General features: G+C 38.5%; 1 protein-coding gene across 5 annotated transcripts in view; it reads right to left on the minus strand.

Annotated features, from left to right (window-relative positions):
* Nucleotides 1-14,769, minus strand: part of PPP1R12A (protein phosphatase 1 regulatory subunit 12A) — a 168,756-nt gene extending 153,987 nt beyond the window's left edge. For all 5 annotated transcript variants that reach the window (XM_054441789.2, XM_054441791.2, XM_054441788.2 and 2 more), the window contains exon 1: nucleotides 11,745-14,769. In XM_054441789.2, the coding sequence (XP_054297764.1) occupies nucleotides 11,745-11,981 (237 nt within the window). In that variant the 5' untranslated portion in view covers nucleotides 11,982-14,769. The remainder of the gene's footprint in view (nucleotides 1-11,744) is intronic.
* Between the last annotated feature and the right edge of the window lie 9,938 nt (nucleotides 14,770-24,707).

A 24,707-nucleotide genomic window follows, 5' to 3' on the forward strand; every position in this document is an offset into this window, starting at 1 on the left:
TTATTTTGAGCAAAACATAAGATTGCAGGTAAGATTTCTAAGAAACAATCCTAAGGAATACAATGTGATGAGCGAGTAAAGATGTACATGGCATAGGCCAGGTGCGATGGCTCACACCTGTAATGCTAGCACTTTGGGAGCCTGAGGTGGATGGATCACCTGAGGTCAGGAGTTCAAGACCAGCCTGGCTAACATGGTGAAACCCCATCTTTACTAAAATACAAAAATTAGCCGGGCATGATGGTGGGTGCCTGTAATCCCAGCTACTCGGGAGGCTGAGATGGGACAATCGCTTGAACCCAGAAGATGGTGGTTGCAGTCAGCCGAGATCACGCCATTGCACTCCAGCCTGAGCTGCTGAGGGAGACTTCATCTCAAAAAAAAAAGAAAAGATGTACATAATATTCACCATATAATAAAAAGTGGAAAATATACTAAATGTTCATCAGGAAAAGACTAGGAAAATAAATTCCAAGATGTATATGCACATGCACACACAATGGAATACTATATACTCATTAAAAAGGAAAATGTATATGAATATTCATTAACACAGAAATGTTTCTTAAAATACATAATGTTTCAAAATGGTTATAAACCAGAAAATAAGGTATGATCCCATTTATAGAAAATTACATACTTGTACAGAGATATTTAAACGGATGTTAAACTTTTAAATGGAGCAAAGTCCAGTCCCAAAATTTTGGATAACATTTAATTTTTTACATTTGTCTTTAGTGCTTTAATTAAATAATTATTCTTAAACTTTTACACCTATTTTTATTTGGGATAAAATTCACATACAACATTAAACATACAAAAGTAAGCCATGTTTAAAAATAAAAAGGAGAGGCCAGGCACAGTGGCTCACGCCTGTAATCCCAGCACTTTGGGAGGCTGAGGTAAGTGGATCACCTGAGGTCGGGAGTTTGAGACCAGTCTGGCCAACATGGTGAAACCCAGTCTCTACTAAAAATAAAAAAACACTAACCAGGCGTGGTGGTGGACGCCTGTAATCCCAGCTACTCGGGAGGCTGAGGCAGGAGAATCACTTGAACCTGGGAGGTGGCGTTTGCAGTGAGCCAAGATTGCGCCATTGCACTCTAGACTGGGAGACAGAGCAAGACTCCGTCTCAAAAAATAAAATAAAATTTAAAAAGAGATGGGGAAGACCCATATAAAAGCATGACACTGAAGACTTAATAATTACTTATTAAATTTTCATGTATATCAAAAAATAATGGAAAACACTGAGAAGATCAACAATATAAAGGTATTTTAACTGTAAAAAATGATGGTTCGAAGAGTTAAACAGCAATAGGCATCTTAAAAGAAAAAATCTTGAATATGCTAGAGTTCTTAAGTAGATTCCATGTACTTGGAAGGAATACAGAAATTGCTGAATGTCATCTGTCCAAACCTTTTAAGAAAAACTGTAGAAATTAAAATATCTTTGAGAAAAACAATAGCTCTTAATGAAATAGTGTCATGATCTAGAGACAGCAGCATCACAATCTTTTTTTAAAATGTGAGACCTGGTCTCACTCTGTCGTTCAGGCTAGAATGCAGTGGCATGATCACAGCTCACTGCAACCCCAACCTCCTGGGCTCAAGCAATCCTCCTGCCTCAGCCTCCCGAGTAGCTGGGACCACAGATGCGTGTCACCATGCTCAGCTAATTTTTAAATTTTTTGTAGAGACAAGGTCTCACTTTGTTGCCCAAGCCAGTTTTGAACTCCTGGGCTCAAGCGATCCTCCCACCTCGGCCTCCCAAAGTGTTGGGATTACAGGCATGAGCTACTGTGCCAGGCAGCACCAAAATCTTTTGCAGAAAACACAAACATGTACAAAAAAGACTACGTTCACAAGCTATAACATTGACTTGTTTCATCAAAATCTAGAACACAAATGAACAGTACTTTAGGTTTACAAATTCTGAAGCATACTCAAATCCAGACAACGTAAAGAGTTAACTTAAATCCAAGGTGACATTTATGATTATATTCCAGTTAAGAATAAGCTTGTTAGAAAATATCATGTAATCACGGATATTTATTAACCATGATTACTACATGATCCACCTTTATTCACCAGATACATCTTCGAATGATATCATTTTCAAAATTTAAAAACTATCCTGAAAGAAAAAAAAAACTCTCAACACTGAGGATATTTTAAAAAAAATGTTCTGGAGCTGAAACTCCAACAGAAAAGCTCTAGAAGTGTTCCATGAAAGAACATAAATATTCAAATAAGTTTATAACCATCTAAAACAATTTTGAAGGCTAATAAAATATATATAATTTGGGATGTTTATTGCAAGTAAAGGTTGCGTGCATACGTGTACGTGTGTGTGTGTGTGTATAACAGTCCATGAAAATATACTTTCCCACATGGTTATTAATCTTTAAGATGGTGCCAAGTGACATCTCACAAAATGTATTCTCCTCTGCACTATGCAGTATTCAAGAAAATGATATGAGCTTTGCACAATCTTATGATTTTATTGTTAGAGGTCATGTTAAACTAAGAAAATAGTAATTTCAGCTCAAATGTGAGTTAAATCATCAAGTTAAAGTAAAGCTTTTTATTAAGTGAAGCTCTCTGCAGAATATCTCATTTAATATACATAACATTTAAACAGACTACTAAAAAAGTGACAGCTGAGGAATGCTTTCACTTCTTTCCATGGTTTCTACTGAATGTCATTTCAGAAATGCCTATATAACACATGACAATGTGGAATGTCTCCTCCCATGAAAGAGCATCTGAGTTGAGCAGCAAGCACACTTAGGGCAGTAACACAGAACTCAAGCGTGTCTTTTTATGGTTAGCATAACAATGCAAAGATAAACAACCAAAACACTAATAAGGTCAGAAAATACTGACATAGAGGGAGCCATAGTAAAAATATTATTTGGAAAAAAAAGTATGAGTAAAATAACTAGAAAATATGCATAATTTCTAATATTACTATGCTAGAGATTTCTTTTCTTTTTCTTTCCTTTTTTCTTTATTGGTAGAGACACAGTCTCCCTATATTGCCCAGGCTGGTCTTGAACTTGCAAGTCTCTTGCCTTGGCTTCTCAAAGTGCTGGGATTACAGGTGTGAGCCACTGCATCCAGCCTAGAGATTACTTTTCTAAATGAACACTCAAGGATTTGTTTAAAGAATTTTTAAACTAAGTTACATAAACTGAAGCGTCTTGATAATCAGTAACAGATTTCATTTCAAAAATAAATCTAACATCCCGATAATTTTTTTCTTTAAGACAGAATCTCACTCTGTCGCCCAGGCTGGAGTGAAGTGACATGATCTCAGTTCACTCTAACCTCTGCCTCTTGGGTTCAGGCGATTCTCGTGCCTCAGCCTCCCGAGTAGCTGGGATTACAGGCATGCGCCACCACGCCTGGCTAATTTTTATTTTGTATTTTTAGTAGAGATGGGGTTTTGCCATGTTGGCCAGGTTGATCTCAAATTCCTGAGCTCAGGTGATCCGCCTGCCTAGGCCTCCCAAAGTGCTAGGACTACAGGCGTGAGCCACCATACCCAGCCACCTAATAAATGTTCTGATTGTAATAATGGCTACCTTTACATTGTAAGTATTAAAAAAGTAAGTGGTTGACATAAGCTTTTTTATTAGGACTTTTTAAAAGTTTGTCAGTGTGTTATATTTACCCAATTATTTAATATTCTATGAATTCTGCTCTTCAAAATATTAGTTTACATTGTGTCCAATTTTTTTAATCATTAAATATTTATTGTGTACCTACTAAAACAAAATGCAGATACAAAAGGAGATTTAAAGAAAAAAGAATCAAAGTCCCCTACCTTAAGGGTACCTAAGGGACTTCTTCCCTGCCCCGCCCCAGTATCCATGGTATGAAGTTTCCTACAATTTGTCTCTAAAAAGAATCAAATATGTACATGTACGTATGTATAAAAAATTTACTGTAAATGATTAAAAAAAACTAAAACAGGCTGAGTGCAGTGGTTCACGCCTGTAATCCCAGCACTTTGGGAGGCTGAGGTGGGAGGATCACTTGGGCCCAGAAGTTTGAGACTAGCTTGGGCAACACGGGGAGACCCTGTCAAAGAAAAAAAAAAAAAATTAGCTCGAAGTGGTGGCACATGCCTGTATTCCCAGCTGATCGGGAGGCTGAGGTGGGAGGATCACTTGAGCCCAGGAAGGCTACAGTGAACTATGTTCATGCCACTGCACTCCAGCCATGGTGACAGAGTCTGTCACCCTGTCTCAAAACACACATACACACCCACACACACACCCAACAACTGAAACAATATAAATTGCTATTAGGGTAAAGAAAAATAAAGGTAGTTAAAAATTAAATTCTATGTCCTGAAAAAAGGAGTGTTTCTTGTTGCTGCTGATGTATTCTGCACATAATGGTAAGTCAAAAATAATCTTGGCACTTCCTAAAATTTAGGACAATTTTGAATTCTGAGATTAATTTAGATACAGTACTATTGCACTTCAATTACCATAGAAAGGTCTTAAAAGTATGGGCTAGCTAAAACAAAAGTGGATGAAGAAAAAAATTATATGTGTGTTTCACTTGATTTTCAGCTAATTTACAGAGAAACCTCCAACTACTAAACACCATCATAATGATGAAAAGATTTAAGAATATTTTCTTCTTCAGACTTCAAAGAAGATACCTGGCATAAAGTAAAGTTTGAGTTTTGGCATCAAACAGACCTGCATAAGAATTCCAGCTCTGCCATTTATTTTCTTGTTAACCTTGAGCAAGTGAAAAAGCATGTTGTGAAAATTAAACTACTGTTTGGAAAAGCACTGCTCCTCAATAAAACACTGATTAAGTCATGGCTACTACATATCTGACTCCAACTGAGAATAAACTTGTAACTGTTGGAGTTCTTCAATCTTTCAAAGAGGTATACCAAAATGCCAATACCTCATCATCTTTTCAACCTTATTGTTGAAAACTTTCAAAAGAAGGGTGGAGTAAAAGATGGCAATTTTTTGCAGGCAGAGGCAACGAAAATAGCAACTTCATATAGTGTCAAGAAGTAACATGGTAGTAACAAAACAATGTTTTATGCCTCCCCCATTAAAAGGTTTTTAAATAGTTTTCTTTTAAAAATCATCTAATAAGATTTTAAAAATACTTTTCTTATGTGAACTGTAATTTTTAAATGTGGTAATAACAAATGGATGATGAAAAACATTTCCTCTATTCCATCCAGTGTTTCTACCTGGCTATAGAAAATGCTCAGTCACAGCTTGCAATCATACTGTAGCTGAGGCACATGAAAGATGGTCTTGGTTATGACACCTCAAAGTCAGACCACAAAAGTGTTGCCAGGAAGCACAGAGGCAGCAACTACAGAAAAAGCATTATAACAGCAGCAGTGTGGGCACTGGTACCCTACCAGCACACCCCATATATGGCTAGGGTTGCCCACTTATTTGTAGGAAGTGAGGGGCCAGTTTGGGGTTGGGGTGTTTTATTTGTTTGTTTAGGTAGGTTTTTAAAAATGCATTTAGGATGATTTCAATAAAAACTTTTGAAAGGCACGAGCATAAAGTGTTACAGCTTTTCTAAAAAGAAAACTACGTAGAGAAATATTTTACACTGCACATTCTTTTAGACACAAATTTTAATGCTCTTTAAAAGTTATCCAGTAGGTTCTTCCAAGATCTTAACATTCTCCATCAAAAAAAGGGTAAAGAGTTATAAACTATAAACTCTTAATTCAGATTTTTACATAGTAATCAAACTATTTGCTAACAAGCAACTCAAAATTAATTGCTTCCAGTCTCTTTTACACTTCACATCTTAAGACTACACAAAAGTATTCCTTTTACTGACGAGAGGATCACATATTTTACAAAGATGCTTAAAATGGCTCCCTTAGAAGTAGACCAAATTTGTATTTTAAGAGCAAAAGGATTTCATATTAAACCTATCTGTAAGTCTGTCTGTTTTGGAAAGTAAAAGAAAAACTACTTTAAAATTGTAATAGCATAGAACATGGAACTAATCCTACTTTGTATTCCTCTAGAAGTGGTACCCAACCTTGGCATCAGGAACCAGTTTCGTGAATGACAATTTTTCCACAGATGGGGGTTGGGGATGGGGCCAGATGAAACTGTTCTACCTCACATCATCATCAGGCATTAGATGCTCATAAAGAGCACGCAACCTAGATACCTCACAAGCGCAGTTCACAAGAGGGTCCGTGCTCCTATGGGAATCTAATGCCGCTGCTGATCTGACAAGAGGCGGATTTCAGGCAGTAATGCTAGCTTGCCAGTGTGTCGCTCACCTCCTGCTGTGTGGCCTTGTTCCTTACAGGTCGTGGACCGGCCTGTCCACAGCCCAGCATTTGTGAACCCCCGCTCTAGAGGATCTAGCTCAGACTCTTACAAAGTGAGTAATTAATTAATGACTCAACTGGATATAATATTTTTCTACCACTTAACCAATATCTAGACTGCTTTAGAATTTAATAGAAAGGAGGTCGATATTAAGAATTTTTTAGGCCGGCCACAGTGGCTCACACCTGTAATCCTAGCACTTTGGGAGGCCAAGGCGGACGGATCACTTGAGGTCAGGAGTTCGAAATGAGCCTGGCCAACATGGTGAAGCCCCATCTCTACCAAAAATACAAAAAAAATTAGCCAGGCATGGTGCCACGCACCCGTAATCCCAGCTACTCGGGAGGCTGTGGCAGGAGAATCACTTGAACCTGGGAGGCGGAGTTTGCAGTGAGCCAAGATTACGCCACTGCACTCCAGCCTGGGTGACACAATGAGACTCCATCTCAAAAAAAAAAAGATTTTTAAAAAATCTCAAGATATTAAAATATATTGAAATCTACAACAAAGTTTTTAATTTGTTTCATAATCACACAAATTTCATTATGTGCAAGAACAATATGCTAAGTATCTGATGCGAAGGTTTCAAAAATGTATCTCACAACATACAAATAACTAAAACTTCCTATTGATGATTTGAGGTAAAAAGATAAAATTCAATAAACCTTTAGTGAGCATCTACTATGTGCTACGCTCTGGAAATACAAAAATTGTGGAAGATTAGGTCCTCAGAGGCTACAAGGGAAGACAAACACACACACTATTCAGTAAAAAGTGTTTTTATTGCAGGAGAGGCAGAATATAAGGTACAGTGAATACCCCAGAAAAGAGAATGTGAATCTTGAACAATGACTAGAATTTTAATTGGGAAACGAGGGAGAGAGGATAAAAAGCATGGCTAAAAGCATGGAAATAAAAAATGTAAAGATCTAGTTGAAATGTAAGCAAGTTAACCAATTTCTACAAAGGATACAACACAATGGAGATATATCAACCATAAACTAAATGATAAAATGTACTATATCCAAATTTAGAGAGAGGAGTAACACCATCAGAATGATACTGTTCAAAGATTAATATGACAGCAATATGCATGCTAGATTAAATAAGTGAAAGAATAGAGGCAGGAAAAACAATTCAGCTATTACTATACTCTAGAGATAAAAATAAAGCTAGGTGCGGTGGCTCACGCCTGTAATCCCAGCACTTTGGGAGGCTGAGGCAGGTGGATCACCTGATGTCAGGAGTTCGAGACCAGTCTGATCAACATAAAGAAACCGCATCTCTACTAAAAATACAAAATTAGCTGGGCATGGTGGCACACGCCTGTAATCCCAGCTACTCGGGAATCTGAGCCAGGAGAATCGCTTGAACCCGGGAGGTGGAGGTTTCGGTGAGCCAAGATAGCGCCATTGCACTCCAGCCTGGGCAACAAGAGCGAAACTCCATCTCAAAAAAATAAAATAAAATAATAAAGGTATGAACTAGGTTGCCAGTAAAAAGTGGCAAAGAAAAGAACTAATGCCAAGGTAACTGTAAAGAAAAGACTGAGCTAGAAGATAGACTGGATTATGCATAGACAAGGGGAATGAGTAAACAATAACTAAAATGTTTAACTTGATTCTAAAGATTAATACATCATTAACAGAAACAGGAACATCAATGAGAAAAGTAGGCTTGATGAGGAAAGATAGACCTGTTTTAGGTTGAATTTAAAGAAATTCCTGACGATGTAAAATTGTCTTATAACCAAATTAATAATACTTTTAAAATAATTAGTTAAAAAGGATGCTGGTAAAGTCTAAAGATAAGTATCTCTAATGTTAATGGATAAATGTAAAATTATAATACTGAATTGCAACTATGAAAATCTATATTTGAACAATAAGAAATCCTTTGAAGAAATCACAAAGGTTAACCTGAATACAGTAGTTGCCATTCTATGGCAAAGGGGGTGAACCTGTATTTACTATATTACTACTTAAAAGACATTATTAAATATAAAATTATAATACATTTAATATTTCATTTTAAATCAATACGTAACCCCAAAAAATGGAAATTAGGCTTGGAGCTTTGCAGAAATGAGGGAACTGTAAACTGACTTGGAAGTCACTGGTACAGAGGAAAAAGAAAAGATTTTAAGGTTAAAATCAACAGGCTAAACTCAAAACTGCTGGAGAAAAATCCCAGCCCTGTATTTTATGCACACCAGTATCAGTAAGAATCAGCAATAAGGCATTCTATATATAACCTCATTAATCTCCTTAAATCTTTATAAAGTATGCTAAAACAGAGATATAATCACATACTGTAAAACTCTACCAGGTAGCTATAAAATCAGAAGCTGATTATTGCCCCATTGGTAATAATGAAATTCTACTCTAGACCTCGGTTCTAGAAAAACTAGAAATTTATATCTATGATTAACTTTGTGCTGTTTTGTAGCTTCGGGGGTCAGGTCCCGGGTGGAGTGGGTGGGGGAGAAAGGCTATTCTGGAGACTAAGATAGGAAATTCGACAAGAAACGCTGCTTTTTCCTCTATATAGAGGACATATTTCTATACAAAAAGAACAGCTGAAGACTGGATATCTTTTATAACTTCTAATGAGGGAGCACATTCAACAAATTAATAAACCTTTAAATATAAGCTGTTTATATTTAAAATAAAAGCAAAATATTCGATTTTTAAAAGTATATTTGTGGGCTGTGATGTTCCTAAAACTTTCCTCTTGACAATGAAATTTAGAACACTTGATCAAAACCAAAAAGTAAATGAATATTCAAAAAACAATAAACAATTAACCCGGTTATACATTTTAGGTATTCTACGATCTTTTGAGAGGTTAAAGTTTTAAAGAACTATTCAAGGACTATTAAATCAGTGATTTTAGTTTTTATAATTAAGTATGGAAAACAAGCTAAGTTCAAGCGATTTCTTAAAAGCTTAAAATTGTCTTGTGTGTGTGTGGTTTTTAATTTTATTTATTGTCTTTCACTAACTGTTGTTCTAAATTTGCCCAAAGTGAACTCCCTGTTTTCATAGTAACAATAGGAAAAAAGTACAAGAGTTGATAAATAAGAAATGAGAGTGAAGAAAACATAACAAAAATTTTAATGCTTGATATTTTAAAGACTTTTTTGGCTTCGCTGATTTAAGGAATTTGCAGATAAGGAAAAATGTTATGGAAAAGGGGAGGCGGTTGGAGATTATCGGGTCAAACCCACACTCACAGTGACAAAAAGTGACAGAAAGATATTATGCAAATGGTGTAAATTTAGAAACTTCTGTTTGTCAACTAAAACAAAATACCCAATAAAGATATATCTACACAACACCAAACTGACCACTGAATTCAGTTAATCAGGAAGACATTGGTAAGTCTGACAATTCTTGTAACATGTGAATATTGAGAGGAGAAAAAAAGATCTTAAGAAGGCAGTTAAATGTATTTTCTCTTCCTCCCTAAACCTGTATTACAATAATGTAAATATCAAAACTTTTCGTCTTCCTCTAGGCCAATACAATTGGGTTCCTCCACAACAATAGTAACTTTAAATTTCTATTCGACAATTTGAATAAAACATATTGATGCGAACCATTATCCAATTATCCTGACCTCCTACAGTAATAATCGTCTTTCAAAATCTGTTTCACACTAAAACCTGTAAAGTACACTTGAAAGAAATTTGAAGATTCATCTCATAAAATTACATTATCATTTTTAATGCCAAAAGTTTCCTTCATTCTCAACACCATGGTTTTAAAATCTTAAGAGTTATGATATGCCTTAAATAAACTTCACCCAAATAAAAAGTTTGCTATGCATTAGAGAATCTAAATTAATGAAATTGAGAAAGCGCTAGACACCCTGCTATATTTTTACTGGGTGCCACATTTTAAATTCCATATTTGTCCTGCAATTTGCCAATCATTTCAATGTATCCAGTCAGCTTTGTAAACAAAGGCTATACTCCAAGTCTGATATGAGAATTCCATTACATAAAATTTAAAATGGTCATCACTCCCTTAAACAGTAAGCAGCACAAGGAAAAATGTCACTACACACCTTTTTTAAAACGGCATCAAGTTAATATTCATGAAATATAAAGCCTTGAGTTTCAAACTCCCAAACAAGTTTTTACTACAACATTACTCAAAATAAGGCTATGCATCTTCCACATACAACCAAGGCAACTTTGAGATAGCTTACAAGTCTTTTCATTTTAAGGGGAAGCTATTGCTGCAAAGTCATTTTCTATTACAGTTATTCCAAGTTGCCCGCTAAGAAAATAGAAAAAGTCTATGTCTTGTCACCTATTACCATCACTTAAAAATTGCTTTTTATGCAGAACTCTACGTGGTTGTGTTGCTTTTGGCCTGTTAAAGGCAAGGCGACATTATCCCTGGATTGCCAATAGTTTCTCCTTATTTGGCTAACATTGAGAGATCCCAATCAGACTACTATAAAACTTTAACATGCACAAAGCATCCATTTTGAGAAAAGTTTGTGACCAGCTTTCTTTTTTCCCACCCCCAAAAGAAAAACCAGAGCTTGGTAACCGGCTTTGAAAAGAGTGACCCCTATTTATTCTTCTCTTTCTAACACCAGTGCACACCCCAGGACCTGGGGCTCAAGGATCTCCGACACTGCGGCAAACTTCGAGTATCAGACTCAACACGTTCCGGTCCGGAGGTGGGCAAGCCCTTTAGAGGGCTTCCTTACTCTACCCACTTCCATCCCCTTCCTTTCAGCCGGTGCAGATCAGCTAATTACACCCTGTTTTCCCCTCCCCAGTGACCAAGAGTAATAAATGAGAAAACAGGAAATCGTTCGCTCAGGGCACTCAGCTTAGGGCTCTAGATTACTATTATTATCATCATCATTTGTAATCAAGTCCTAAAAAGTGCAACAAATCCAATGCCCACCTACAAGTCAAAGATGTTCATCTGCCTAAGCGTCCCTAATGCCCCTTGTTAGTTTTCTTCCTTCAGCATCCACCCCTCCGAATATATCACTGACAAGGGGGCCCAGGCACAACCCCACTACACCCCTCCTTGTCTCGACCCCAAATCCCAGACTCATCCACGAATGGCCCTGGGGCCCCAAGACGACCAGTTCCTTTTCCCCTATGCCCCGGAAATCACCCGGTTCCCAACTCCACCAGCAACTGTTCTGAAGGGGGGCCTCAAGCCCAGCGCCCTCCCTTCCACCAGCTCTCTCTCCCGCCCTCTCGGGAAACCGCCCCCTCACCCCGCAGCAGGGAGTCTCCCGCCGCCCCCAGCCTCAAGAGGTGGAGAACTGAGGGCAGGCCCCGGCAGGAGGCCGACGAGAGAACCCTCAGGGTCAGGAGAGCCGGCGGCGGGGCGCACAGACCTGGTGCAGGGCAGTGAGTCCGTCCACATTGGCGTAATTGATGTCGGCGCCGCGGTGCAGCAGCTTGAGGACCTCGTCCGTGTCGCCGCTGGAGCAAGCAGCCAGGAAGACGGCGCCATCGTCGAACTTCACCTTGGTCTTCTGGCGCTTCACCACCGGAGGCTCGAGGTCCGTCTCGGAGCCGATCCAGCGCTTCAGCTGCTCGTTCCGCTTCTGCTTCGCGTCCGCCATCTTCATCCCCTCTCCTGCCGCCGGGTCTTCTTATCGCGAGGGGGGGGAAGGGGGAGGCGGAGAGGGAAGAGAGGGGAGGCAGGGGGTGTGTGAATGTTTCTATGAGTGCGGGCCAGAGGAGGGCTGGGAACCGGGAAGAGACGCTCGAGACTTCCAGTATCCCACAGAGCACTGGGGCGGCGCGCCCGGCCGAGCGGACCTCCCTTCCTACCACAGAAGCCCTCCCGCCCCCAGCACGGCCACCCGTCACCGGCGGCCAATCTAACGTAACTTCGCGAGATCCGGACTGGGAGGCGCCCTTCGACCAGTGCGCATGCGCCCTGGGCCTGCGCCCGCCCCAGGAAGAGCGCTACCGCGAACTGCGGCGGGGGTGGCTGGGCCAACGGAGGGAAGCGGGTGTGGCCCAGGCAGCGGGGGCTGGGACAGACCTGGAAAGGAGGAAGCGGGGAAGGAAGGTTGTCCTGTCGGGCTGGGGGCTCCCGGGAATCCGGAGTCCAGCAGTGGAACCGCAAGGCTCTACAGGGCAGATCTGCCTCCCGGGCTGTCTCAGCTACGCCGAGTCGTTGGCTCAGGGCGGAGGATTTTCCTATTGGCTGCGTTATTTGAATGGAATGGAGGATAGGTCGTGAAGTAGGTGCTGGTGGTTGCTCTTTCTAAGGAACTCAGATGAACTTGGGCATGTCAGAATTAATAACCTTTTAAAAGTGGGGTCTGTGTGGCCGAGGGTTTTAATGGTAAGTTCTTGAGGTGACCACCTATTGACAAGGGTTGACCTGCGGTAATTGCGGTGGCTTCCTGCCAACCCCTACTTTAGAAATGTTTTTCTTCCTCTCTTTACTTGTTTTGTTTTGCTTTCTCTCACGCTTGGGTTCTCTTCTTTCTTCCTTCAGTGCTTTAAGCCTGTCTCGTACTACCCATGAGCTTAGCTCAGCCTGATTACTGGTCCTTACCTTTTAAGGGATTTCTGGTTACAGCTCCATCTCTTTCTAGGGAGGGGTAAAGACCTAGCTGCGTCTAGCATTTAAACGGAACGTTAATGAAGGCAATTAATTCAACCACTATTTATTGAATACCTACTATGAGCCAGTAACTGTACTAGGCACTGAAGATACAATGAAAAAATGACGTTTATTTGAACCACCTCTTGAGTTCACTCGCCCAAACAAGACTAATTTATCATCGTCATAAAAAAAAAGACTTTAACTTTGCCTTGTGTGACCACACGCGCACACACATAGGATTTGTAATACTGATGTCTTATGAGCCATCTATCTACAATCTCCACCAATTGATTTTACTGAACACTACGTTGTTAACATCCACTACTATTTTTAGAGCATTTAGAAAACCCAAGATAAAAACCACAAAACCTTACCATGGAAGTTTAGGGGTCATCTAGACTGAATCCCTCAAGAACTAGTTAATTTACTTAATTTTACCCAGAAGTAGGATTAGAATTCACTCGGCAAATACTATGCACCTGTTCTGGGTCAGGCATTGTTCTAGGTGCTGGAGATAGAGCAGTGAACAAATAAGCTTTTCTTACTCTCAGCATGATGTCTTTTCCAGTGGACTACTTCACGGCCTATCATATTGAGAAATAAAATAATTGAGTAAAACATGATTAGGAAACTGCCTGCCTGTGAGACAATTTTCTGAACCACAATTATTAGGATAGCGATAGAATCCAGGTTAGGGTAAAAATATTTCCTCTGAAAACATTGTAGAAATAGAAAATGTAATATTCATAAGATGTACCATTGTATGTTCATTACATACATTAAAGATAACATCAGACCTTTGAATACTCATGGTGTTAAGTGCTGAAAAACATTGTTAGCACTAAAATACAAAATCCCTATCCACAGAATACAGCTCTCAGAATAAAAGAAAGGAACTTGAGGATTGCCTTGTCAGCTCCTGTCTCTACCTAGGCAAACTGACAGCATATACTGTTTTCCAAGAACGTTATGGCCTATGTGGTAGCTCTTAAAAGTGCCCTTGGAGTATAGATGGGAATCTCAAGATTTCATTCAGACAAAAGGAATTTAGTGGGAAGTATGCTATTCCTGATTCAAGCACTTATTTCAGGATGCAAAATTAATAATGGTTTATTAATAAAACATAATTAAGTTCATTCAGTTCCCAGAAGTTGTCAGGGAAAAAACAGCCAACCAACGAGGGCTGTTATCATGTGCAAATTTCACTGAATTTAGTTTTTCTTCTTTCATGGCCCTAAGGGTCAAGACGCTCTATGTTAACATTGAAAGTACTCTGAAACTGCCACCTACTTTGTCTTTAGGGAGGATTTTTTTTTTAATTGTTGTTAGTGAATTAACGGTACTGAAGACTTTGGGTTAATTCCAGAACAAGCAAAATTTTGTATTGACACACAGTCCCAGCACAGTGGCTCACACCTGTAATCCTACCACTTTGAGAGGCTGAGGCGAGCTCTGCCCAGGAGTTCGAGGCTGCAGTGAGCTGTCTGCACTACAGCCTGAGCGACAGAGCTAGACCCTATCTTTAAAAAAAAAAAAAAAAAAGACACACACACACATGCTTTTATTACATATTTGTCTAAGCAGAACAAATGGAAAAAATGCAAATATTTTCACTTCCTAATGGCTTCTAAACAGATTGGGATGTGAGGATACATTTTAGCTCCTTTAAAGCAAATTAAGCCTTAAAATAGAAGTACAAATAAAACTATACTTACTAATTTGCATATATATATATATATATATATATATATTTGGCTGCACCAAATCAATCATATTGGAGGTTTTTGTTTTTGAGACAGGTTCTTACTCTGTCGCTCAGGCTGCAGTGCAGAGGCATGATCTCAGCCTTCCAAGTAGCTGAGACGACCGGCGCGTGCACCACCAGGCTTAGCTAATTTATTTTTTAAGTTTTGTAAAGATGGGGTCTATCTATGTTGTCCAGGCTGGTCTCAAACTCCTGGGCTCAAGTGATCCTCTGCCTTGGCTTCTTAAAGTGTTGGGATTACAGGCATGAGCCACTGCACCTGGCTGGGGGTTTTATTTATTACATGCACAAGATTGTCAGAATGAGATCTGTGTATATCTTTTTCAAAGTTTAATCACACTACAGACACTCCTTACGATTAATTTGCTTGCTAATTATGATCAACTTAAACAATTTAAATTATAAACATATTTGAAATGCTGACATGCACAGCTTAGATTTGTTTCTGCTATTGAAATCTCTTTGTTAAAAAGTACATAAGATATTAATAAATACTTTGATATATTTATGTTCTCTTTATCCCTAATTTAAACCTGAGATACTAATTTACATTTATACACTTGAGAAAAGAACAGTCAACAAAGACCTTGTTTCTGTCTCCTGTATTCTACACCTGGGCCAAACTCTCTTCCATTGCATAATAATTTCTTTCCAATGTTTTATTGAAGAACCTGAAGAAAAGGCTGGGCGCGGTGGCTCATGCCTGTAATCCCAGGACTTTGGGAGGCCAACGTGGGCGGACCACCTGAGGTTAGTAGTTCGAGACCAGCCTGGCCAACATGGCAAAACCCCCGTCTCTACTAAAAATACAAAAATTAGCTGGGCGTGGTGGCACGTGCCCGTAATCTCAGCTACTCGGGAGGCTGAACCCGAGAATACAGGAGAATTACTTGAACCAGAAGGTGGAGGTTGCAGTGAGCCAAGATTGCGCCACTGCATTCCAGCCTGGGTGACAGAGCAAGACTGTCTCAAAAGGAAAAAAAAAAGAACTTGAAGAAAAGTTTACAATCTGTTCACATCATAATTTATTTAGTCCTACCCAGGGAGTTGACCAGAACCAACATGGAACCACCCTAACTTACTTCAGACTCCATTGCTAGATCAATCCTGATTTCTAGATCATAGCATCTAATCTTTGCCTTGCCTCTGGATTACAAGGTGAGTTTCTAATTTACTTTAGGGTAAATTTTCTGCCACATCTGACTTCATTTCAAGAAACTAACCCTATCACAGTACAAGTAGTGGCTAATATGCTCATAAAGCTTCTTTTGTCCCCCAAAACTAGGACTCAGATGAGTGTCTGGCAACAATCCAAAGTGCAGTTATGCTGCTAAAGAGATAACTCACCTCCACTGCACATGACTCCCAACCTGTATCATGTGACAGAACATCACATGCCCGTTTCGTATGAATTAATTTAATGTTTCCCAAACTTTATCAATTTTGTTGCCAAATTCAAGAACCACAAATACTAGTATTTGCTTAATGTTTTCTTCAACCTTTTTAAGACAAATTTATTTTAAAGCAACATTATGTTGCTTTGGTAAGTGAAAAACGTTTCCACTTGACATAAAGAAGACTGTTAAAGCAAATACAATGAAAACAAAACATTAGTTAGGTTGTCTGTCAAGGGTCTGAGCCCAAGCCATGCTCTCAATTTGTTAAAAAAGCGATATTGGTAAGGGTTGGACATGTGAGCATCAACCTAAGATTTTTCAGTTTAGCATAATCGGAAAGATTAAAAGGTAGTGAAAAAAGAATATTGTGCTAAGTGCTTCACTGTTGTTGTAATGTTACATCTACCTTATAACATTACCTCACATACCACCAGTCTACATGTCCTACACTTTAGGAAACTGACTGACTTTAATTAGTATGTGTAATAATAATTATGACTAATTAAGTGAAGGTTATAGGATAGGCCTTAGTGGCACACCCAACTCAAGGTATCAAGGCAAGGCATTGGCAGGAAGGCCAATTTGTACGAAAATATCTGTGTGTTGAAGGAATTTCAGAAATAAGAGTCGTTCTCCATGGCACTGAAATTACAAGAATAAATTACAAGATCAATATCTGGAAGGCAAGTTTAGGTGCATGAGTTCTCTCTTGGATCACTAGTATTTAGTTGAGGGATCCATTCAATTGTCCTTCAAATCAAATCCTAGGAAAAGCTTTAAAATTCCTTCACAGACCAGAGTGCAAAAACAAGGTATTCGTGAGAACCAAAACATGCTGACCGTGCTCAATTTTGACAGATGGGAATATCAGCTTCATGTGGTTGTCTTAAAGATTAAATGAATAATGTATGTGAGAGAGAAAAAAATTTGAGATTTTGTTTGTGTTCTTGTATTTGCCTTTTCCTTCCCTTATTTAAGCTGATAGCAACTCTGCTTCCTTGCCTCAGGGCAGGTTTGTGGCAAGGAAGAAAGCAGAAGTTGCTTTTAAAACATTTTCCCTCCTAACTTGAAATGTCCACCCACCAATTTCTATTTAATAAGAATTTAGGGCTAGTGATCTGATTGGAATTAGTATATGAGGTTTCTAGAAACTTATTTAAGTTCTATTTGCATAGCATTATAAATCAATAAAAATAGCACTGTTTTCTAAATTTGCCTTAATTTTCACCATAATTCCATGGAATGTTATTTTTACTTAGGGTGGAACCAAGCAGAGGGGTTCACCCAAGCCATCATTGGGTGCTTCCATGGGAAAGAAGGATTTCACTGAGAATAATAAGTGACGCCAAGGCTCAAAAGAATGAGAGAGAAGTCTGTTGGTTTCTTGAACAACAGGGATTTGCTCACAGATCTCTGGAAGTAGCCAGACTGTGACAGGATCTCAAAATGAATGGCTGCTTCATGGAGGCTGTAACATAAGCCTGGGACTCCCACTAGCCAAACATAGCTGTGCCACAAACATGGCTGAAATGTAGCAGTTTGGTGGATCTGAGGTCAATCATTGAAAATGTATTGATTGGCACTTATTCTTTGTCAATCATTATTCTGGGTTCTGGGGTCACAGGAGTGAATGAAACAAATGAAGTACCTGCCATCAATGAGCTTACATTCTAGTAAAGAGGGACAGAAAATGAATACATTTTAAATGAATTAATTCAGATACCGCTAAATGTAGTGAAGAAAAAAATTGGGCTAAAGACAGCGAAAAACAATTTCTGAAGTTACTAGCAGTAAAGGGTAGGGGAAGAGAAGAGACGGATTTAACCAGGAAAGATCTGAGCTGAGGGTATATCCAGGTTTTCTGGAACCTGATATTATTACAGTTTAGAGATTCTTCTTCAAGAAAAAGGATTTAAAATTACAAATGATTAACTTCAGGGCCTTGGAAGGGGTCCACTCAAGTGAACAGAAAATTATGTGCTCCTTATAAAATATATGATTTAAAACTACAACAGTGGCTGGCCGTGGTGGCTCATGCCTGTAATCCCAGCACTTTGGGAGGCTGAAGCAGGTGGATCACGAAGTAAAGAGGTCAAGACCAACCTGGCCAACATGGTGAAACCCCGTCTCTACTAAAAATACAAAAATTAGTTGGGCGTGGTGGCGTGTGCCTGGTGTCCCAGCTACTTGGGAGGCTGAGGCAGGAGAATCGCTTGAACCTGGGAGGCGGAGGTTGCAGTGAGCCGAGATTGTGCCACTGCACTCCAGCCTGGTGACAGAGTGAGACTGTCTCAAAAAAAAAAAAACTATAACAGTAATTGAGTGTATAAACACTCAATTTGTTTCCTCAGCTAGATCTATAACCAAGGATTCTAGAAAATATGTGTCAAAACCCAGCTCTCAGTTTTGTTAGCTATCTCTTAACATCAGTTTAAATCATTCATTTAGTCATCATTCATTAAGCCGGTATTTATGAGTACCCTACTGGTACTCCGTATGTACTAGTGCTAAAACTATAACAATGTAAACACTCATTCCCTGCAATCAACAATATATACTGGCCAAAGATTCAATTCCATGATCAAGCATAGCAGCATTAATAGTAGAGCAACCTCCATTATGTGCCTAAGCATTACCTAAATTTTAGCCTGAGTTTAACCAGGCGTTTTAGATCAACTATCACTTTACTAGAAACATGGGAGATAGAACAACATATTAAATGATACCACACATACTTAATCAGACAAACCTGAAATGTAGGATAATCTCTAGGGCACTGGCCTGGTTTCTTTTAAAAAGTGTTATACAAAATTTTAAATAAAAATGTTCTAGATTAAAAGATACTGAAAACCATAATGACTAATTAAGCTTGTAAATTTTGATTAGGTTCTGGTTTGGAAAAAAGTTATATGTAATTGATTATTGGAAAAATTGAATATGGATTGTGTTTTAGATGATATTAAGGAATTTTTGTTATTTCTGTTCTAAGATGTAATAATAATTTGATTATGTAGGAATGTATCCTTAATTTAAGGAGATGAGTATGTTAAATATGATGTTGACAACTTCCTTTCAAATGATTTCGTGAAATGAAAAATAAATAAATACAAATGCATGTAAGTAGATAATGCAAGTTTGGCAAGATTTTAATTTCTGAATTTAGGTAACAGGTATCCAAGTGTCTTTTACTATTTTTTCAACTTTGCTGTTTGATATTTTTTACAATAAAATATTGGGGGAGAAAAAGAATGGATTGTGGGGAGACTGTGTTGTGATTCTCTAATAGAGTCAATGCCATTACTCCAGAGATATTTGGACATGTGGGTGAGGTGTTTTTGATTATCAAAATGATTGTGGAACACTACTGTGGTTTAGTGAGGAAGAGAGTAATAACTAAATAACTTGCAATGTGTGGGAATTTTCCAAACAACAACTAAGTACCCTTCCCAAAATGCTAATGACTCCCCTGTTGAGAAATACTAAAACCAATAAATAGCTCATACAAAAAATATTTCATTGACCTTATATACAACTCTAATGTTTGTTCTCCAATTCACCAAAAAAGTACTCCTGATAAAGAGTCATCTATATTCATGGCTTCCATATCCATGTTTTCTTTCTTTCTTTTTTTTTTATAATACTTTTAAGTTCTAGGGTACACGTGTACAACGTGCAGGTTTGTTACATAGGTATACATGTGCCATGTTGGTTTGCTGCACCCATCAACTCATCATTTACATTAGGTATTTCTCCTAATGCTATCCCTCCCCCAGTCCCCCACCCCCCAACAGGCCCCAGTGTGTGATGTTCCCTGCCCTGTGTCCAAGTGTTCTTATTGTTCGATTCCCACCTATGAGTGAGAACATGTGGTGTTTGGTTTTCTGTCCTTGTGATAGTTTGCTGAGAATGATGGTTTCCAGCTTCATCCATGTCCCTGCATCCTTTTTTATGGCTGCATAGTATTCCATGGTGTATATGTGCCACATTTTCTTAATCCAGTCTATCATTGATGGACATTTGGGTTGGTTCCAAGTCTTTGCTATTGTGAATAGTGCCACAATAAACATACGTGTGCATGTGTCTTTATAGTAGCATGATTTATAATCCTTTGGGTGTATACCCAGTAATGGGATTGCTGGGTCAAATGCTATTTCTAGTTCTAGATCCTTGAGGAATCACCACACTGTCTTCCACAATGGCTGAACTAATTTACACTCCGACCAACAGTGTAAAAGCGTTCCTATTCTCCACATCCTCTCCAGCATCTGTTGTTCCCTGACTTTTTTTTTTTTTTTGAGATGGAGTCAGGCTGGAGTGCAATGGCACCATCTCCGCTCACTGCAAACTCCACCTCCCGGGTTCACGTCATTCTCCTGCCTCAGCCTCCCGAGTAGCTGGGACTACAGGCGCCGGGCACCACACCCAGCTAATTTTTTTTTTTTTTTTTTTTTTTTTGTATTTTTAGTACAGACGGGATTTCACCGTGTTAGCCAGGATGGTCTTGATCTCCTGACCTCGTGATCCGCCTGCCTTGGCCTCCCGAAGTGCTGGGATTACAGACGTGAGCCACTGCGCCCAGCCTGTTAACCTGACTTTTTAATGATCACCATTCTAACTGGTGTGAGATGGTATCTCATTGTGGTTTTGATTTGCATTTCTCTAATGACCAGTGATGAGCATTTTTTCATGTGTCTGTTGGCTGCATGAATGTCTTCTTTTGAGAAGTGTCTGTTCATATCCTTTGCCCACTTTTTGATGGGGTTGTTTTTTTCTTGTAAATTTGTTTAAGTTCTTTGTAGATTCTGGATATTAGCCCTTTGTGACATGAGTAGATTGCAAAAATTTTCTCCCATTCTGTAGGTTGCCTGTTCACTCTGATGGCAGTTTCTTTTGCTGGGCAGAAGCTCTTTAGTTTAATTAGATCCCATTTGTCTATTTTTGCTTTTGTTGCCGTTGCTTTTCCTATTTTAGTCATGAAGTCCTTGCCCATGCCTGTGTCCTGCATGGTATTGCCTAGGTTTTCTTCTAGGGTTTTTAATGGTTTTAGGTCTAACATTTAAGTCTTTACTCCATCTTGAATTAATTTTTGTGTAAGTTGTAAGGAAGGGATCCAGTTTTAGCTTTCTACATATATCCACGTTTTCTATTCATTCCTCAGTCCACTCACGTTTGGTTCAACAACCACCTTCCTTAAAACCAGTTTTATCAGGATTAGCACTGATATCTTTGCTAAATCCAAAGGGTGCTTTACATTATTTGACCACGGTGAATATTTCCTCCCTCTGGAAATTTTCCCCTTGTCTTCCATGACACTACTTTCTTCTGGGTTTTGCCAACTCTCTAATTTTTTCAGACTCCTATTATAAGCCCCCTTTTTCTCTGCCTCCATCTTATTTCACAGGATTTCATCTTTAGCTCCCTTTTCTATTTAATTTTTCTCAGATCCCCACCTCAAGGCAAAATATTGCACCTAAGTCCCATACCTATTTACGCAACTGCCTACTGACATGAAATCTTCAAGCCTAACACACATGAAATGGAACTTAATATCCCCCCACATACACTTGCTTCACTTATAGTCTTTATTTCAATTAATGACTAGGATCTACTTAATGCTTTAGGGACCTACCCAGGAGACATGGATTCCAAATGGCAAGGGAGGAGAGTGGTAGGGAAAGAGATGGCTTCCAGGAGGAGGTGACACTTAAGCTAGGCGACTAATCAAGGGAGAATTGAATGAGGTGTTTGGAAGTGATGCAATATGAGTTAGGGAAGACGCTCCATGTGCAGAAACAGAGGCAAACGCACAAAGGAAAATAATGCTACACTTTTTTTCTGAAAGTGGAGAGCAACTCAGAATTGATGAAGTATACTTTTTTTTTTTTTTTTTTTTTGCAGGAAGAATAGGCAAGAGATATAGTTGGTAAAGTAGGCAGAAAATAGATCATGAAGAATCTTTTATGCCATTCTAAGGAGTCTGGATCTTATCCTATCAGGTCAGAGTTCACAGGTTGATTGTTCACAGACTACACAAGTGGCTTATTTGGCTTATGCCGTGCTTTAAAACATGATGAATTATTTGTTGACATTTACAAGCTAAACCATTTCAGATAAAATCTGGATTTCCAGTCTCTTTTGAAGAACTGGAAGTTCTGGCCACATTTTCCCACATTTGACAGGCTCTAATGTCACCACTCTGCAATTGTCCCCATCTGATCCGCTTTGTTCCGTTGTCACTTCTGCTACCTGCCTGGCCCCTGAGAGCTTTGGCAGTTGCTACTTCTGCTTCAGATGTTGAGAAATTATTGAAGCAAGAGAGTAATACCAGATATTTGGGTCAGAAAGATCATTCTGGAAGAAAAATAGAGGACAGGCGGCTGGGGCACAGGGAAGAGTGCCCTAAAGAAATGAATGCAAATTCTAGAGTAACAGTGGATGTGTTTACAGAGGGAGAACAAACACATCACTTTGCCTTAGACACCATTTATCCTCCTAAACTACTGGATAGCTCAGAGGAGACAAGACTCATGCAGTACTAAGGTGACAGTTGAAGATGGCCTCAGCTGGAGCAATGACAGTACAGATGGAAAGGAGGGGCCAGGAATCAATAAAACTTAATGATTGATTGTATGTGGCTTGTAAGAACTGGACGGAATGTAAAATAATTTCCAAGTGAATGAGAAGAGAACAAGGTGCTAAAAATCCTCACTTATCACACTAATAAAAAATTTATTCTGTATTGAACAAATTTGCTTTCATAGTGATTAGCTTACTAGATCTATTTTCACATATGCCTAGTAACTATAAATTAGTCAATTATACATCATTTCTAAGTAAAACTCTAGGAAAGATAATTAAATGCAAAATGAATGGAAATTTTAAGAACTTAACGATCACTAGGAACAACTAAAGGTTTTTTGAGAAATGAGCCATGCTAAATTAGGCTCACTTATCATTTTGTTGCTTGTGTGTTTGTTTTGTTAAGAATGCTAGGCTAAGTCAGGATCACATAATGATAGAGTCTGAGAGAGTAGGCGAAATTAATAAAACTTCTCTAAGCTGCTTTGTCTTGATAGGTACATGGTAGTCATTGCATTTCTTAACCTGAACACATTATTTCTCATACTGTATCAGCTTTCCATTTTTCTTTCTTCTTTTTTTTTTTTTTTTGAGAGGGAGTTTTGCTCTTGTTGCCCAGGCTGGAGTGCAGTGGTGCGATCTTGGCTCACCGCAACCTCTGCCTCAGGTTCAAGCAATTCTCCTGCCTCAGCCTCCTGAGTAGCTGGGATTACAGGCATGCACCACCATGCCTGGCTGATTTTGTATTTTTAGTAGAGATGACGTTTCACCATGTTGGCCAGGCTGGTCTCAAACTCCTGACCTTGTGATTTGCCCGCCTTGGCCTCCTAAAGTGCTGGAATTACAGGCGTGAGCCACCACGCCTGGCCAGCTTTCCATTTTTGAAATGATTCTCCACATTATCCTAGTTTCTCTTTTTCAATTTTACTTTCCATTTTTAATTTTTTCATGTGGTTTTCAGTCACTAATTGAGTGACAGTGTTGTCTTCTACCCATTGAACTTTAGATATTTCTAGTTTTCCCAAACTATATGACTTTTATTTAAATCCTCAATATTATTGCACCTATTGTATATATCTTTACCTCTGTGACTCATAATCTCTCTCACTTCTCATACGCACACATGCATACACACACGCTATATATATATATATATATATATATATTCTATAGTATACTATATGGAAACTATTTAATTTTTTTACTTGCTTTCATTTTTCATTATTTTCAAATTCATCCTTTTGAGTTTTATCCATATGTCTTATTTCTATTATTATAGATAAAATTCTATAACTATGACATTCTTTTCATATCTTTTTTATACCCTATTATGTAGTTACTCCAGTAATTACATAATATACATATATACATATATACATACAATGTACGTAATAGACGTATAAAAATAAAGAAGCTTGTATATGTTTCATTCACACCTATGTTGGTAAAAAGATATGAAAAACATACTGAGAGGAATAAGGGTTAGGTTTGCCACATGCATACAGATTTGTAAGACATGAATGAGTTGAAATTATAAACGAGAATGACTTTATTTTTAATTACATCCAAGTAGGCAAACAGCCAAGATCTTTCTGTCTGAGAAAGTAATTAATTTTCACTTTTCTTTAGCATAGGTTAAAGAAAAATTTTAGAGTGGATAAGAAAGCCGTTCCTCTGTTCATTTTCATAAAAATCATTGCAATATCTAATCTCTCAGATATAGGAAATGTTTATATGGCACTAGATTAGTTGAGATCTGAAATGAAAGCTTGAAAACCTGTCTCAGTAACATTATTCTTGTACTTTTATAGCTATTCTTGTGTTTTTTACTGCGACACCCTGTCTGATTTCCTTTATCTCCAGATTCCTATTATAGATCAACCCTGTTTACTTCATTTCTAGAGGTAAAAGTTGACATAGTGTGGTTTTCTCAGTTGTAAAGGTTTCTGGTATGCTATCGGCTTAATTCTGAAGGCAAGACAAATAGAAG

The sequence above is a fragment of the Pongo pygmaeus genome, chromosome 10 (genome assembly GCF_028885625.2).
Source record: "Pongo pygmaeus isolate AG05252 chromosome 10, NHGRI_mPonPyg2-v2.0_pri, whole genome shotgun sequence".
Lineage (NCBI taxonomy): Eukaryota > Metazoa > Chordata > Mammalia > Primates > Hominidae > Pongo > Pongo pygmaeus.